Source organism: Trypanosoma brucei, chromosome 5 (genome assembly GCF_000002445.2).
Source record: "Trypanosoma brucei brucei TREU927 chromosome 5, complete sequence".
Lineage (NCBI taxonomy): Eukaryota > Euglenozoa > Kinetoplastea > Trypanosomatida > Trypanosomatidae > Trypanosoma > Trypanosoma brucei.
The window spans coordinates 929,310-942,369 of NC_007278.1; the positions used below are offsets into that span (position 1 = coordinate 929,310).

The window sequence follows — 13,060 nt, forward strand, 5'->3', positions numbered from 1 at the left end:
CGGCGCATAGGTGATCAAGCAATGAATTCGACGAGTACATCAAGTTACGAGCACGATGTTCCCGTTAAGTATATTCGTACTCTTGACGCAAGGCTTTTGCCACCGCGAGTGGGGCATAACTGGCTTGATGCAGCGTTTCGCTCAGTCCAAGGTAAACCGCAGCAACTTGAGGAAGAATTCCGAGGAAAGCGTGCTTTTATGCCACCTGGTGTGTACGACCACACGCCGCCGGAGGGGTTAGGACTCACCGCGCGTCAGCTCATGCAGGCGCTGTCAACACGGAGGAAAGATGGCCCCGCGCCGGACGGGCGGCCAATATTTACCACACTGTCTGATAAGGTGCTTCGTTTTTACGCGTTCTTCTCGGAAAAGGCACCTGAAGGGTGTTGTGAGGAGTACTGGCATCGCTGTGTTGTCATTAATTTTTACCCTGAAGACGATACCGTTCTCATCCAAGAACCCCCAATTCCTAATAGTGGATTACCCGGCGGAACGTTCCTCAAGAGGCAAAAGGTACGTGCGGACCCAAGACAACGAGAGCAATTTCCCAGTGATGAGTTTCTCACGATCAACCATTTCAACGTGGGTTACTCGGTGCGCATCAATTGCGTTGAATTCTTCCTTTATGATTGTGATGCCTTCACACGTGATTTTCTAACCGAAATTGGGGTGGATGTCGGTGAACCGATGCAGTATCCAGATTCTTCGTTCATGTCTCAGTGGAAACATCAGCAGGAGCAAAGAGCAACAACCAATTATGGTATTGTCTCTAATAACTACTATAGAGACGATGCTGTGCGAGCAGCCAGATTTGTACTAGATGCCGGAAAGGTTCTTCGCTTCTATGGTTTACTTGACGAGCGTGACAAGACAACTGGGGGAGCGGTGCGAAAGTTGGAAGTATTATACTTTGTTGAAGACGACTCTATCGCGGTGGTGGAGCGCCCCACGACAAATGAGGCGGTACCAGCATTGTTTCTCTCACGTGGGTGGCTCCCAAAGGCGGGGTCTATTGAGAAGACCCTTGAATTCACTTTTGCACACCGGGTAAACGGTATGAGGGAACCGTACGTGGGGCCTGGTGGCTGCTACACTGCGCGGGATCTTGGGGTAGGGGCCACCATTAACGTTCTTGGAAGAGGTGTCTTCCTTTACGATTGTGACGATTTCACACGTTCGTACTATAAGGAGACTTTTGGAGTGGAGCTTGCTGAAGCTATAGATGGTCTCAGTCAATATGGTCTACCGTCGAAGCCTGACGTTGTGTCTTTTCGGTCGAACGCTACACCAGCTTCTGCTCCTGCCACTGTTGCGCCGAAAGTGGTGGAAACTAATGTCATTATTAAAAAAGGTGATGTACTTCGCTTTTTGCTGCGCCTCTCCGCACCTTGCACGTCAGCGGAGCGTATGCGTCGCTTCACCCTAACACACTACACCGCAACAGGTGATTCAATGGTATATGAGTCTCCCATCAAGAACTCTGGCTACGTTGGTGGTTGCTTTAGTAGTCGATCGCGGATTCCTAACCCCGCAGGTGGACCGGGCGCGTACTACACACATGAGGATTTTAAAGTTGGCAGTATCATTGTGATCAACGCTCACAAATTTGAGGTAATGAACATGGACGAGCACACAGCAAACTTCCTGGCGTGTAAAGGTGAAACTGCTCTGAATGAAGAACAGCTGCGGTTGCTTGTCGATGCATTCCGTCTATTCCTGAGGACGCGATTTCACTCATTCAGAGATGCTTTTCTTGGCTTTGATCGTGACAAGGATAGTGTGATCAGCGTTACGGAGTTCGTGGACCACGTGACCCATTTGCAAATCACAGACAGACGGATGGACGCGCAGGCACTCTTTGATAGCATTTGCCAGAACCCGGAAACAGGTTATCTAACACTGGAAACTTTTGTTGACTGGATAAACCAAAAAGGGTCTGAAAGCTGTGGGGATGCTAAATCGAGTCAGCCTATAAACATAGATGAACGGGCGCTGATGAGGAAAGCTTTGTGTCAACTGTGCGAACGGCTTGAGGCTCGGTGTTTGAACAGCCTTCAAATGTTCAGACTTGCTTCCACTATGCCAAGGGCTTACTCTGGGCGGCGTGCGGATTGCTATTCGCTGACCAATCCGCATCGTGACGCCTATATAACACCTGTGCAACTTCGGCGGTGTATTGAGGAGGTGTTGGGCGGTAACCCGTCGCCTCGTGAGCTTGACGCCTTGCTCTTCTTTTTCTTTCCCGCATTGCCGCCGGAGGAGTACCGTGTTAAGCGGGATATCAGCCTTGAGCATTCACTCGACCTTAAGGCGTTCCAGAAGAAGTATCACGAGATGTGCACACTTCAGCAACTGTCGTAGACTAATATATAAAGGTAGATAGGGTGAAAAGAAGGTCAATATGGTGATGCCACCTGACTTGTTTGCGCCCAGAAGTGGTGCTGACTATGAGTACCAAGAATGTGGCGGTTGAGGAGATGGTTGGTAACAAACTAGAAATGTATATTGCACGTGGCACGTTGTAGACAGCGTTACATCAATCATAATATGTAAATAATAGAGTGAATCGGAGGGGGAACGTGAGGACAGGCAGAGTTTTTGTGGACGCACCGTAGATATTTCAACGTTATTTCTGCAGGACTGCCTATGTGCCTGGCGTGGTTAGCTCATTGTAATATTGAGAATGCGTCTCCTGATCTTGCTCCATTTCCATTTAGGGGGTTATTTGCCTCTCCTCCCATATGTACTCCTTTTGTTTGCCGTGTTGTATTTCTTTCATCTGTATAATCCCCTTTCTCCCCAATTTTGTCATTATTATTACACTATACGATACAATCTTGTTTTGTGTACACATGCTTGTGCTTGTGCAGCGGACACAGATACGGTCACGGTGCTCGGGGTGGCACCAACGCAACAACTCCGAAGTAGTGGGAAGAAATATATTGGATAAAACGTTGGTCAGGAAGAATAAAAACGCTGTGCGCCGACTTGGGTTAAAACACTTGGGTACAATAAAGAAAAAGGGAAAGGGACAACACGGTAACAAAGACGCCAAGTAGCAATAAGGATGAGTAAACCTACCGTTTCGGAGGAACACCATGCAGATGTGATTCGTCAGCACTTAACTGGAATCGAGAACGCGTATTACTACAACCCTGGTAATGAGATGGCGGCGGTACATCCTGCGGAGGGGACTGTGTCCCCGCGGCAGTCACAGGATATTCAGCCAGTTTGCATTGTCGCTGGTAATGGAAACCGCCCACTAGCTGAGGCAGTGGCGCTGCTTCTGGGGATCCCCACACACCAGACTTTAGTGGCCCAACGTGCAAGCGGTGAGGTGAATGTCCGTATATGCGAGAGTGTCCTTGGCGCCGATGTGTACATCATCCAGAGTACTTCGGGAAATGGGCTCATCGACGTTAACACAGCGATTATGGAGCTTCTGCTGCTCGTTCGGAAGATGCGCCTCAGCAATGCGAGACGTGTCACTGCAATAATCCCCTTCTTTTCGTACTCGAAACAGGATCGCAAAAGAAACATCCGCAGCACAATTTCGGCGGCGGCCGTTGCCAACATGCTGACAACCGTTGGGGTGGACCGCGTCACAACACTCGACCTCCATGCAGGGCAAACACAGGGGTTCTTCGGCAACACACCATTGGACAACCTGCAGATGTACCAAGAATTTGCTCAATATCTTCATAGCCAGGTATGGTTTAACAGCAACAATATGACGATTGTAGCACTGAGCGCTGGTAGCGTAGAGCGCGCACGACTTCTAGCCGATACACTCAACATCGATCAAATTGCCACCGTCCTCCTACGGCGCAATGCGAGTGGCACCGTGACTTTGCAGTGCGTGGGAGAGGTGAAAGGCCGCATTTGTGTTGTCGTCGAGGGTATCTGTGACACGGGTGAGGTCCTTGTGAAAACTTCTGAGTTGCTGAACCAACTTGGTGCTACAAAGGTAACGGCTTGTTGCACCCACGGCATTCTCACACCGCCATGCCCTCAGCTGCTAAACGAATGTGATGCTCTAAGCGAAGTTGTTGTGTCTGACTCAATACCACAGGAGGAGCATCAGCGACTTGTCCCCAAATTGAAGGTACTCACTATTGCCCCGCTAATCGCTACTGTCGTGTTCAAACATACCCAAGATGCCAGTTTTGTTCCTTTGTTCGAACAACCCAAGCTTAGGGAGGGAAAGGGATCCGTCGACTCTCCATAAAGTGTTAACTTTTTTTTCCCTTTTCCACTGTGTCGATGTTGATAGGTATAAGGGAGGTGGATGCTCAGTGGCGAGTGTTTCGTGGGAATTTATGTGTAGGTCGCTTTTTTTGACCACGGTACGCTCTCCAGTGTTGATTTAATTTGTTTTCGTAAGACGAAAATTTGTTATAATTAACGAGAAGGGAAAGCAAAAAACGAAGGAGTCTCAGCACGAGCACACGCATGCTATAGGCGGTACGGTTGGTCCTTCGTCTAATTATCGACGTGTTTTTTTTTACATTCGCCACGGGATAGAAGGGGAAAAGTGAGCAGTTAAGGCGCATTATGTGCATTGAAAGTACTCCTAATTCCCTTCACTGTGGGTGATGTTTGGTAACACCGCGTACTTCTTACTTGCCCTTATCTTCTTTTTCACGAACATTTGGTTTTGATTCTCTTTTCCCATTTTGTTTTCCCTCATGTATGATTATATATCATGTGTATATAGGGCTCACAGAGTTTTCTTTGAATAAGATAGAAACCGCCTAAAGGGGCAGTTGATATTATTATCTTGTACTGTTGCAGCGCAACCGCTGAAGATCATCTTTTGTTTTTTGAAAAAAAAAAACACACACACACAAGTGCACTCAGGTGCACGTTTCATAGACATAATTCTGTCAAGTGGAAAAGGTTGTGTGAGCCGAACCTCGCAACCCATAGAAGAGAGTGTGAAGGAAAATGTTGACGCTCCGTGAACTAGACCCTTCCGAACTGGAAGATGAAGCGCACCTGAGGCGCTTCGAACAATGTCGTTGCGAGGTTATGCGCGTGTCCAGTAGCCGTCTTCTCCCTGAATGTATTGCTCTGACCACAAAAGGCGGTTTTGTACAACTCGTCAACGTTTCCACGGGAGCGTTTCGTGTTTTCCTTACACACCTGGGAAATATGCCGTTGGAGTCACAACTTCGTTGCTTTTCCCTTGCCCCCTCCCTCTACGCTACCAAAGGTGCCCACTCGCTGCTCTACTCACTTGCGTACTCGAACGAACTCCTGCTGGCTGATATGGAGCAAGGTACTGTGAGTGTTCTTGCAACCTTCCAAAGCCGCCCCAGTGTTGTGTATTGTGATGGTGATTACATTGTGTGCGGGGAGGGCTCTGGGCAAGTAACCCTGTGGCGGTCACCTAGTGCCACAGATGGTGATGCGACGATTGAGTGGCGCAGGTCTGTATTCACAGACACGGTGGTATGTATTACACTACAGCGTGCATACGTGGTCTGTTCATCTGTAGACCAACACTCCTACGTGCTATCCCTCCGTGGAGGGGACATCATCGCAAAACTTGCGCAAGGCCCAGAGGCGGCGGTTTCGCTGCAGTCTGTTACAACTTCACAACTAAGCGGAGGTTTCATGTTACTCTGTCTTCCGACCGTACTGACTGTTTATGCTCCACCGAACAAAGAGGTTGCAGCACCCCCTTGTCCCACCGACGGTACCGTGTGGGACTGCTCGAATTCAGTACAACTAGACACGCAGATAAACTGTTTAAGTTGCTGTGTTGGCCTCATAGCCTGCGGAACAGCTTCCGGCGTTGTAATCCTCATGACTATGGATGAAACAGGCCGTGAGGTGGTGGAGCGAGTAAGGTTCAACGTTGGGTTTGCTGTCGTTTGTGTTCAGTTGTTTGACGACGACACCCTGGTGGTTGTAACCTCCTCTGGCGATGTATGGAAGTGGACCACCACGGACTTGCTTCCTGAGGAGCCAGCATGTGATTTGAGCGGTGAGGAAGAACTTCCCGAGCCTAATGTGCAACCGCCTACCGCCACGTCTGCGGCACCCAGGCCAACACATGAATCAATGGGTCTGGACAACCCTCAGATTGTTCAAGTAACTTCCAGTGAGGTTGTTAACCCAGGATATCTTAATGAGTGCGGAAAAGAGGAGGAGGAGGAGATTACTATAATGATGGACGATGAATCTCATCCTCTGCCGTCTCGCGTATCAACCCTTCCCTCCAGACACCCAGTGAACCTTCGCACACATTGTCGGGAAGGTAGCGACAATAAGAATGTTGGGGATTACCAGGAAATTTTTGACACACCAAATGAGGTGCTTGCTCATATGGCTGAGTGTTCTGGAGATAGAAGTGATCATATGCCGACGTGCGCTCGAACCAGGTCACCATCGGGCACGGTTACAGAGTCCGAAACCTTTTCTGATGATGGCAGCTCGTGTTCTAGTCGATCGAGCTCACCGAGCAGCGTCAGCGTCGCTGGGTATGCGACCGCAGATGTAGCGGCCGACCGCATCACCAATGGGGCAATTCAGAGCTCACCACCCAGCGAACAGAACCTTCGCTCAATCAGTCGTGATGCTGCGGGTGACTTTGCCGTTGATGTGGATGCGACGCTGACCTCCAGTCCCGGGACTTGTGCTTGTCCACCTGTCTTGGAGGCCGGACTGACAACTGCTGACGCAGTTGCTGTTGCTGCCTGCAACGAAGTAACTGAGCGTGGAGGTGAGGTGTGCTCTCCCACAAGGTATACACTGACGCACACCCTGGACAAGGTGTTACGTGCTGTTGATGTAGTCCCGCCGTTAACGATCAAGGGGTTGTGCGCGGGAAGGCGTATGGACCCGCGCAAGGCCAAACTTATTGCTGAGACCGACTGCCATGAAGAGCCAGCCCCGGGACCGGAGAGGCAAAGTTCACAAATGTTGATGGATTATCGTGAAGGGCTGGAGGACACGCCCTTTGACTATGCGGCGTACGCTGGGGCCCACCCACTAAAGACCGAGGCTCTTAAATACAGATACCCCGTGCGAATGCCGGTGTATAGTACACGCGCTCAACTGTTCACTCCTTCCACGGAACTGCGCGTGACCAACATCAAAGGAAACAGCGAAGAAAACAATATGGAGGTCAATCGGAAGAAAGAAAGCCGACAAGACCACAATGATCAGCAAGAGAATGTCACGAATTTTACCATTGCCGATGATCTCATGAACGCCACGTACGGAAGACTCACACGGCGAAAAGATCCCCTGCTTGAGGAAGAGCGACAGCTTGGGGGACCCGATATTCGTCGCCACTCTTGCGGTGGATTACTGTGTGGGACCGTGGATCCTAATGGAACTGTGCTTTTTCAGGAATTTCGCGTGCAGCCCAGTCCTCCTGGTCTACTTCTTTTACCAATGCCACTCCCCCCGACGCCCACAGTCTTTTAATATGATTCCATAGAGTGGAATAAGATGAACGTGCATCGTTTGATGCGGTTTGTTGTCATTTTTCTTTTTTTAAAAAGTGAAGAGGTGCTGCGTGACAGCGACGTGTGGAGGGATAGTTGAACTGTCATCGCCTTCTTTTGCATCTTATTGCTTCATTTCCCTCCGGAATAACTTTTTTTTTTCGCTTTGATATGAGTATAGGGCGCCATAAAATAAGCGAGACGTACCCCGTTGTGGGGTGTGCTTGGTTGTTTTGAGGGATGCCAGCAGGTAGTGATGACGAATTGCAGCAAGTTGTGCAGCTCACCTTTCGACAGAGGCATGAGGAGGTACTGGCATGTGAGGCTGTGGTAGTTATTGGTCGGAGAAGACCTTTTAAGACACCGAGACCGCGTTTGTTAGCACTGTGTCGTCCATTTTCTGCTGCAGCTCCCACCGGATCGCCGACGTCGAATGCAACGCTTAACGTTGTTCAGGTAGGTGCGGAGCAGGCAACTAATATCAAATTAGTGTTTGGTGTAGCCCGTCTCGTGGATATTGCGCAAGAGGAAGGTTTTGACGCAACGTTCAATTTTGGAAGCAGCGGCTTGCTCTCAGTTAGGTTTGGATCGTATATTCAACGCCAGATGTTTGTCTCCGCCGTAAGGAGCGTCCTGCGTGACGTTCAGCTTCTGACCCCTGGTGCTACAACTGATCACGATGGTGTGCAGGCGCTTCTCCTGGACGAGGTTGGTGCTGCAACCGAACATAATATTGTAGCGCATGTGAAAAGCCAAAGGCGGGTAAAGCATCGTGCGCTTACTACGGAGGATGAACAGCAGTTGCAAGCGCTCCTGGGGCCACATAGTTTCGATGACATTCGTGCTACCGAAAAACTGTTGTCTACACACCAGAAAAAAGCGGAGCTGCTATCCGTGAATGACCTTGTGATTTCTGCTTGTGCGTGGGAGGAAGTGCGTGAACACATTTCGAGCATCATGGAGGATGTGGGGGAGATGGAAGCACGTATTGCACAGTACTCCAAGTGCATTCTTTCCCAGAAGGAACAGCTGCAGAGAATTGAGCATCAACACAACACCCTACAACGGAAACAACAGAACCTTCACAAACTGCAGGAGCAGCTACAAGTAGTCAGAGGGCAGCTTAACTTACCACCACAGGTTACAGCGTTGCTCCAACGGGTGGGCGAAGCACGCAGCGAGGATTTGGAAGAATTCCTCTCTAACGAAAGCAATGTGCGTCGCTTATCCGACGCCGTAGGGCTCATCACGTCACTTCTGCAGAACACAAAACTCGAGTCAGATTACCCTATTGCTTTAGTAGCCGCTCGCCGTGCGTTCTTCGCTGAGCAGCGCCGTGCGATTGCTCACCGTACCAAGACGTATATATTAGATGCTATTAGTCGTCACGAAAAGTTATATCTTACTGACCCCCGGCGATTTAGCACGAAAAATCAACTAATATGGAAAATGCACTTGGGAGTTACGAACATGATGACGAGTTTTCAGGAACTTATCAAAACCTTGAGGTACGTGGATTTTGAGGGGTTCATCGCGGTCTTACGCCGCTACCGGGTGTGCATGCAGCGCGTTTACGCCCGAGAAATGCAGAACTTTTTTAAGTACCTTCGTGGGCAACTTAAAAAGGTCGGTTCGCATAGACCGTTTCTCATTGGGGTGCGTGACTCTTCCGATGGGATTGTTTTCTCCGGGTCGGAATCGACAAGGTCGGAGACTCCACATCGGCGAGGTAGTTTGGCGAACAGTGATGGTTTGCGGTGGACACCAACATGCAGCCCTCTAGGTTACCCGCATTCGTTTTGCCACATGAGCGGCAGCTTCAGCAGGTTAAACATTAGTGCACCCACTGAAGGCCAGTTGTTTGTTGACTTACCCGTTGCGTGTGACGATACGCTTCGGCTCTACGATCCGATACACACACAAGCCGCCAATGTGGGTCATAATTCTCCAACTCCAGCTCCGTCGCTGCTCGCTCCCACTGTCAGTAAAACAAACGGCCAATTAAAACCTGATGTAGCATTTGCTATGACACTAGAGGCGGCTTTCTGTATGGTCCTACAGGAGGAGGACACTTTGCGGCGTTGCTTCGGTTTAGTGGAGGGGCGTGAAGAGTGTTCCAAGGGTGAAGAAAATCACCATGATTTTACCCCCTCAGCTAGTGACGCTCTGTCAAATGTTCCTGAGTCAGATAAAGCCGGACTGCTGCGCGAGTCCCTTTTGGAGCTTTTTGGTGGCGATAAAGTGGTCCAATTTTATTCTGGTGCTTTGAACACAGCGGCACCCAGTGCCAAGCATAGCGAGAAAGATGATGTACCATCCGCAAGAGTGGATGTTGATTGTGATACCACCACTGCCGACAAGAACGAAGGAAAAGTGTGTACCAAGTTGGAAAAGGGGCAGGAAGATGCCCAAAAGGGGTGCTATTTGCAGAAAGAATTGGTTGATCTTGTGCAGTACATTGGCGAGCGATGTGATAGACTGAATGCGTTGCCCGCCATGGTTATGATCAAGGCCTATCGTCGTGAAGGCACACCCACTGCTTCGAGCTCTTTCTGCCAATCGATACTGCAGGCCCTCGAACCAATTGTAGCATCACTAATTTCACAAAGCATCATGGAGCAGACGGCGTCGATAAAGACGTGCGTGCGGCGGTATGTCGTTGATCCGTCTGGTTTGCTTAGTTGTTTTTCAGGGTTACCAACTCTTGTGCAAAGATTAGAAACAATGCACGATTCCCTCCCGGTAGCAGTACGTACCCACAGCGAGTACGCTTCGGTTGTACTAACCCTCGTGGACCAGTGCTTCGAATCCCTTAACTGCATTACAAATCTTGCCAAGTCAGAGGCCAATTATGAGGTAAAATTAAGCAGGTTGGAATGCATTGTGCGCCGTGCAAACCGTATTTTCAATGCTGGTGGTGAAAATGCAAAGTCTGCGGAGCACGGTTTTCTTCAACAGTACCGCCACCAAGCTTTTTTCTGTCTCTTTTATGAATCACTTCATCCCATGTCTAACGCGGTGGAGCTTCTGAGGGAGAGGTACGACTCTTCGTGTGCTCTGCGTGACCGCTACCGTGAACTGTATCTGACACGTGCAGTACTTGTGAAGGAATTCCCTGAATTTGGTCCCTTTACACTTGTTGCTGAGGATCTGGCCCAGGTGCACACTCCGGATGACTTACGCAGCCATGCCGCTTTTTCTGTGAGCGCTTTGCAGCTTTTGCTCACCTCACTACCGGAGGAAATACGCTCCGGAATTCCGGCAAGCAGCGGGAGAATGAAGAAACATTTTCTACGTGATGTTGCTCGACGTAAAAATGAAGTGGCCCTTCACTGTACATTGCTCCAAAGAGCGTGGAGTGACTTTAGCGCGATGTTTCTGCAGAAGTTTGATTTCCTCGAGTCTATATTGCAGTGGTCGATGTACGCCAATCTAAACTTGGATATCAAGCGGCACGAGGTTGTCCAGCTGCTGCGGGCTGTCTAAGTATTTATATGTAACACCTTGCTTTTTATCACCGCCGCAAGCGGTTTGGTGCGTTGCATTGTGTGCGGTTGATTGCCATCCCATATCTGCCTGTTTTAACGTTGCAAGGGGTGCCGATGTTTTTCAGCGCCAAGTGCCACTTGGATGGTAAGTTGTTATCGTGCAACACGGGAACCGGTCTTGCCTCAGTATATGTGGATTGGTGTTTGATGGTATCGTATCAACTGTATGGGAAACTAACAATACTTGTAGTTACTGCAGTTTTTGAGTTTCGGCAGTGAGAGTCCTCCAGCGGGAAAGCGGGCGGATGGTTTCCGAGCTCCTCTGAAGTTGCCTGATCTGGGCATAGTGCAAAAGAGCAGTGAAAAAAAGAAAAAGGAGAATTAAAAGGATAGATTTGTGTGCACCGCAGGGGAAAGCAATGGAAGTACATGCAGCAACACCAACTTTGTTACAATTGTTTAAAAGTGTAATTTTGTGCGCCCGTATGCGTGTGAGCGCACTGTAATTTTCTGAAGTGTGTTATGAGAGTATGAGATGCGCATGTGATCGGCGATGAGCTCGCACGCTGAAGTTCCGTTGTGTGCTTCTTTTTGATTTCAGAGAGAAAGGTGGGTCGAGAAGAGGTGGAGGTAACGTAACGGAGCCTTAACTCCGATGGTGTTCGACCTCCTCTTTTCTTTTTGACGTAAGCACTGCGCGCGTGTACAATCATGTGTGTGCATGTGTGCTCTCTTCCTCAACATCTGTTTGCTAGTGTGTAGTTGGCCTTCTCGTTGCTCCTTTATGCGAAGGTAATTTCTTGAAGTTGTTCGCTCCTTGCTTCTTAACCTTTCCGTTACTTGTCAATTGTGCTGTCACTTTTCGACTATTTTCTCTGGATAATTGTCCCCCTAAATTTTCCTCTTTCTTTCTAACTATTTAATATTACCCCAGTGGTAGTGGAAACGGTTTCAGTGTTGGACAATGTCAAGGTCGCGAAATATCGTTGCCATGCCCCCGTCCACTAAAGTTCAGAATAGTGTTGAGTTTTCTCTAAGGCAGAGACTGTTTGACACACAGAAATTAGCGCAAATGCGCCTGCAGAGAGTCATGGAGTTGAAAGATGAGGTCGCTCGCCTGCGCGAATTACTTGGCAACTTGAGGGGCGGCGAAGAAGGTGACGACCCTGCTTCACCGCAGCGGATCAGGTCGCCCATCAAATCAACGATTCGGAGGGAAAATTTTTCTCCGGGAGAGCAAGGTGGAAGGATTGCCACTGCAGTTGCCAGCCGCCGGGGGAGGTCGAATGAAGCGGCTGCCCAGCGGGACATCATTGTTACCGTGGGCGCGGGAAGTAGGCGCCGCGGTAACCTTACACCCACCCGGGGGGCTACATCCCCTAAGGGGTCAGATAAGGCCCGCCCCATGGTGTTAAAAATAACTAGGGACCCCTCTCCGTATGCACGGACTGCTCGTGCTTCTAATTGCAGCGGTGGTGACCCATTGGGGCTCTTTCACACCAGCTTTCAGTTGGCACACGGTAAGGGTGCAACAAACATACGGCGACTCCGGCCAACGCGGCGTTCATTGGTAACGGGGACTACCAGTGCGAACTCGCCCGAGCGGCGTTTGGGTCGCCGCTCCCCCACGAGGTTGCCACTGTCAAACCCAATGGGAGAGCACCTTAGCACCTCCGCCTCCATATCGTGCCGCGGCTTACATTCACCCACCGCGCGACAGAGGGCATGATGATGTGAGAACAATATTGGTAGCTAAAGAACGCAGATCGGCGAGCGCAGGCTGAGATAATACCTCGGATCATCCCTTATAAAAAAGCAAGGGAATTAGTTATAAGTGATATGCATGGTTAAAATGCTGTGAGGTTGCGGATGGTATGACAGTTGTCCGAAGCTGCGGTCATTACGAGATCTTATTTGTTTGTTGGTGGTCCAACAGCTTTCCTTCTTGTTTCGCAAACTAAGTGAACACCCGAGGGTTGACAGTGTTTTTCGATACCCGTCAGTACCTCCGTGTGGCAGTCAGAGATGTGAAAGTATAGTGGGGCATTTTCGGATGTATATGGAATGGTTGATTCAACAAAACCGAAAGGCTTCCCAACTGTACGATGTAGA

General features: G+C 49.6%; 5 protein-coding genes across 5 annotated transcripts, besides 1 other annotated feature; all 5 read left to right on the forward strand.

Annotated features, from left to right (window-relative positions):
- Positions 1-13,060: part of a sequence feature (sequence corresponds to BAC RPCI93-26K5) that runs on past both edges of the window.
- On the forward strand, positions 22-2,361 carry Tb927.5.2950 (hypothetical protein, conserved; the record flags this gene model as incomplete). The annotated part of the gene is made up of 1 exon (XM_839874.1): positions 22-2,361. One exon carries the CDS (start codon positions 22-24, stop codon positions 2,359-2,361), a length of 2,340 nt encoding a protein of 779 aa, XP_844967.1.
- On the forward strand, positions 3,068-4,228 carry Tb927.5.2960 (phosphoribosylpyrophosphate synthetase, putative; the record flags this gene model as incomplete). The annotated part of the gene is made up of 1 exon (XM_839875.1): positions 3,068-4,228. One exon carries the CDS (start codon positions 3,068-3,070, stop codon positions 4,226-4,228), a length of 1,161 nt encoding a protein of 386 aa, XP_844968.1.
- Tb927.5.2970 (hypothetical protein, conserved) lies at positions 4,948-7,440 on the forward strand (the record flags this gene model as incomplete). Its single annotated transcript, XM_839876.1, has 1 exon — positions 4,948-7,440. One exon carries the CDS (start codon positions 4,948-4,950, stop codon positions 7,438-7,440), a length of 2,493 nt encoding a protein of 830 aa, XP_844969.1.
- Positions 7,701-10,946, forward strand: Tb927.5.2980 (hypothetical protein, conserved; the record flags this gene model as incomplete). The annotated part of the gene is made up of 1 exon (XM_839877.1): positions 7,701-10,946. The coding sequence occupies one exon, from the start codon at positions 7,701-7,703 to the stop codon at positions 10,944-10,946; it is 3,246 nt and encodes a 1,081-aa protein (XP_844970.1).
- Positions 11,913-12,677, forward strand: Tb927.5.2990 (hypothetical protein, conserved; the record flags this gene model as incomplete). The annotated part of the gene is made up of 1 exon (XM_839878.1): positions 11,913-12,677. The coding sequence occupies one exon, from the start codon at positions 11,913-11,915 to the stop codon at positions 12,675-12,677; it is 765 nt and encodes a 254-aa protein (XP_844971.1).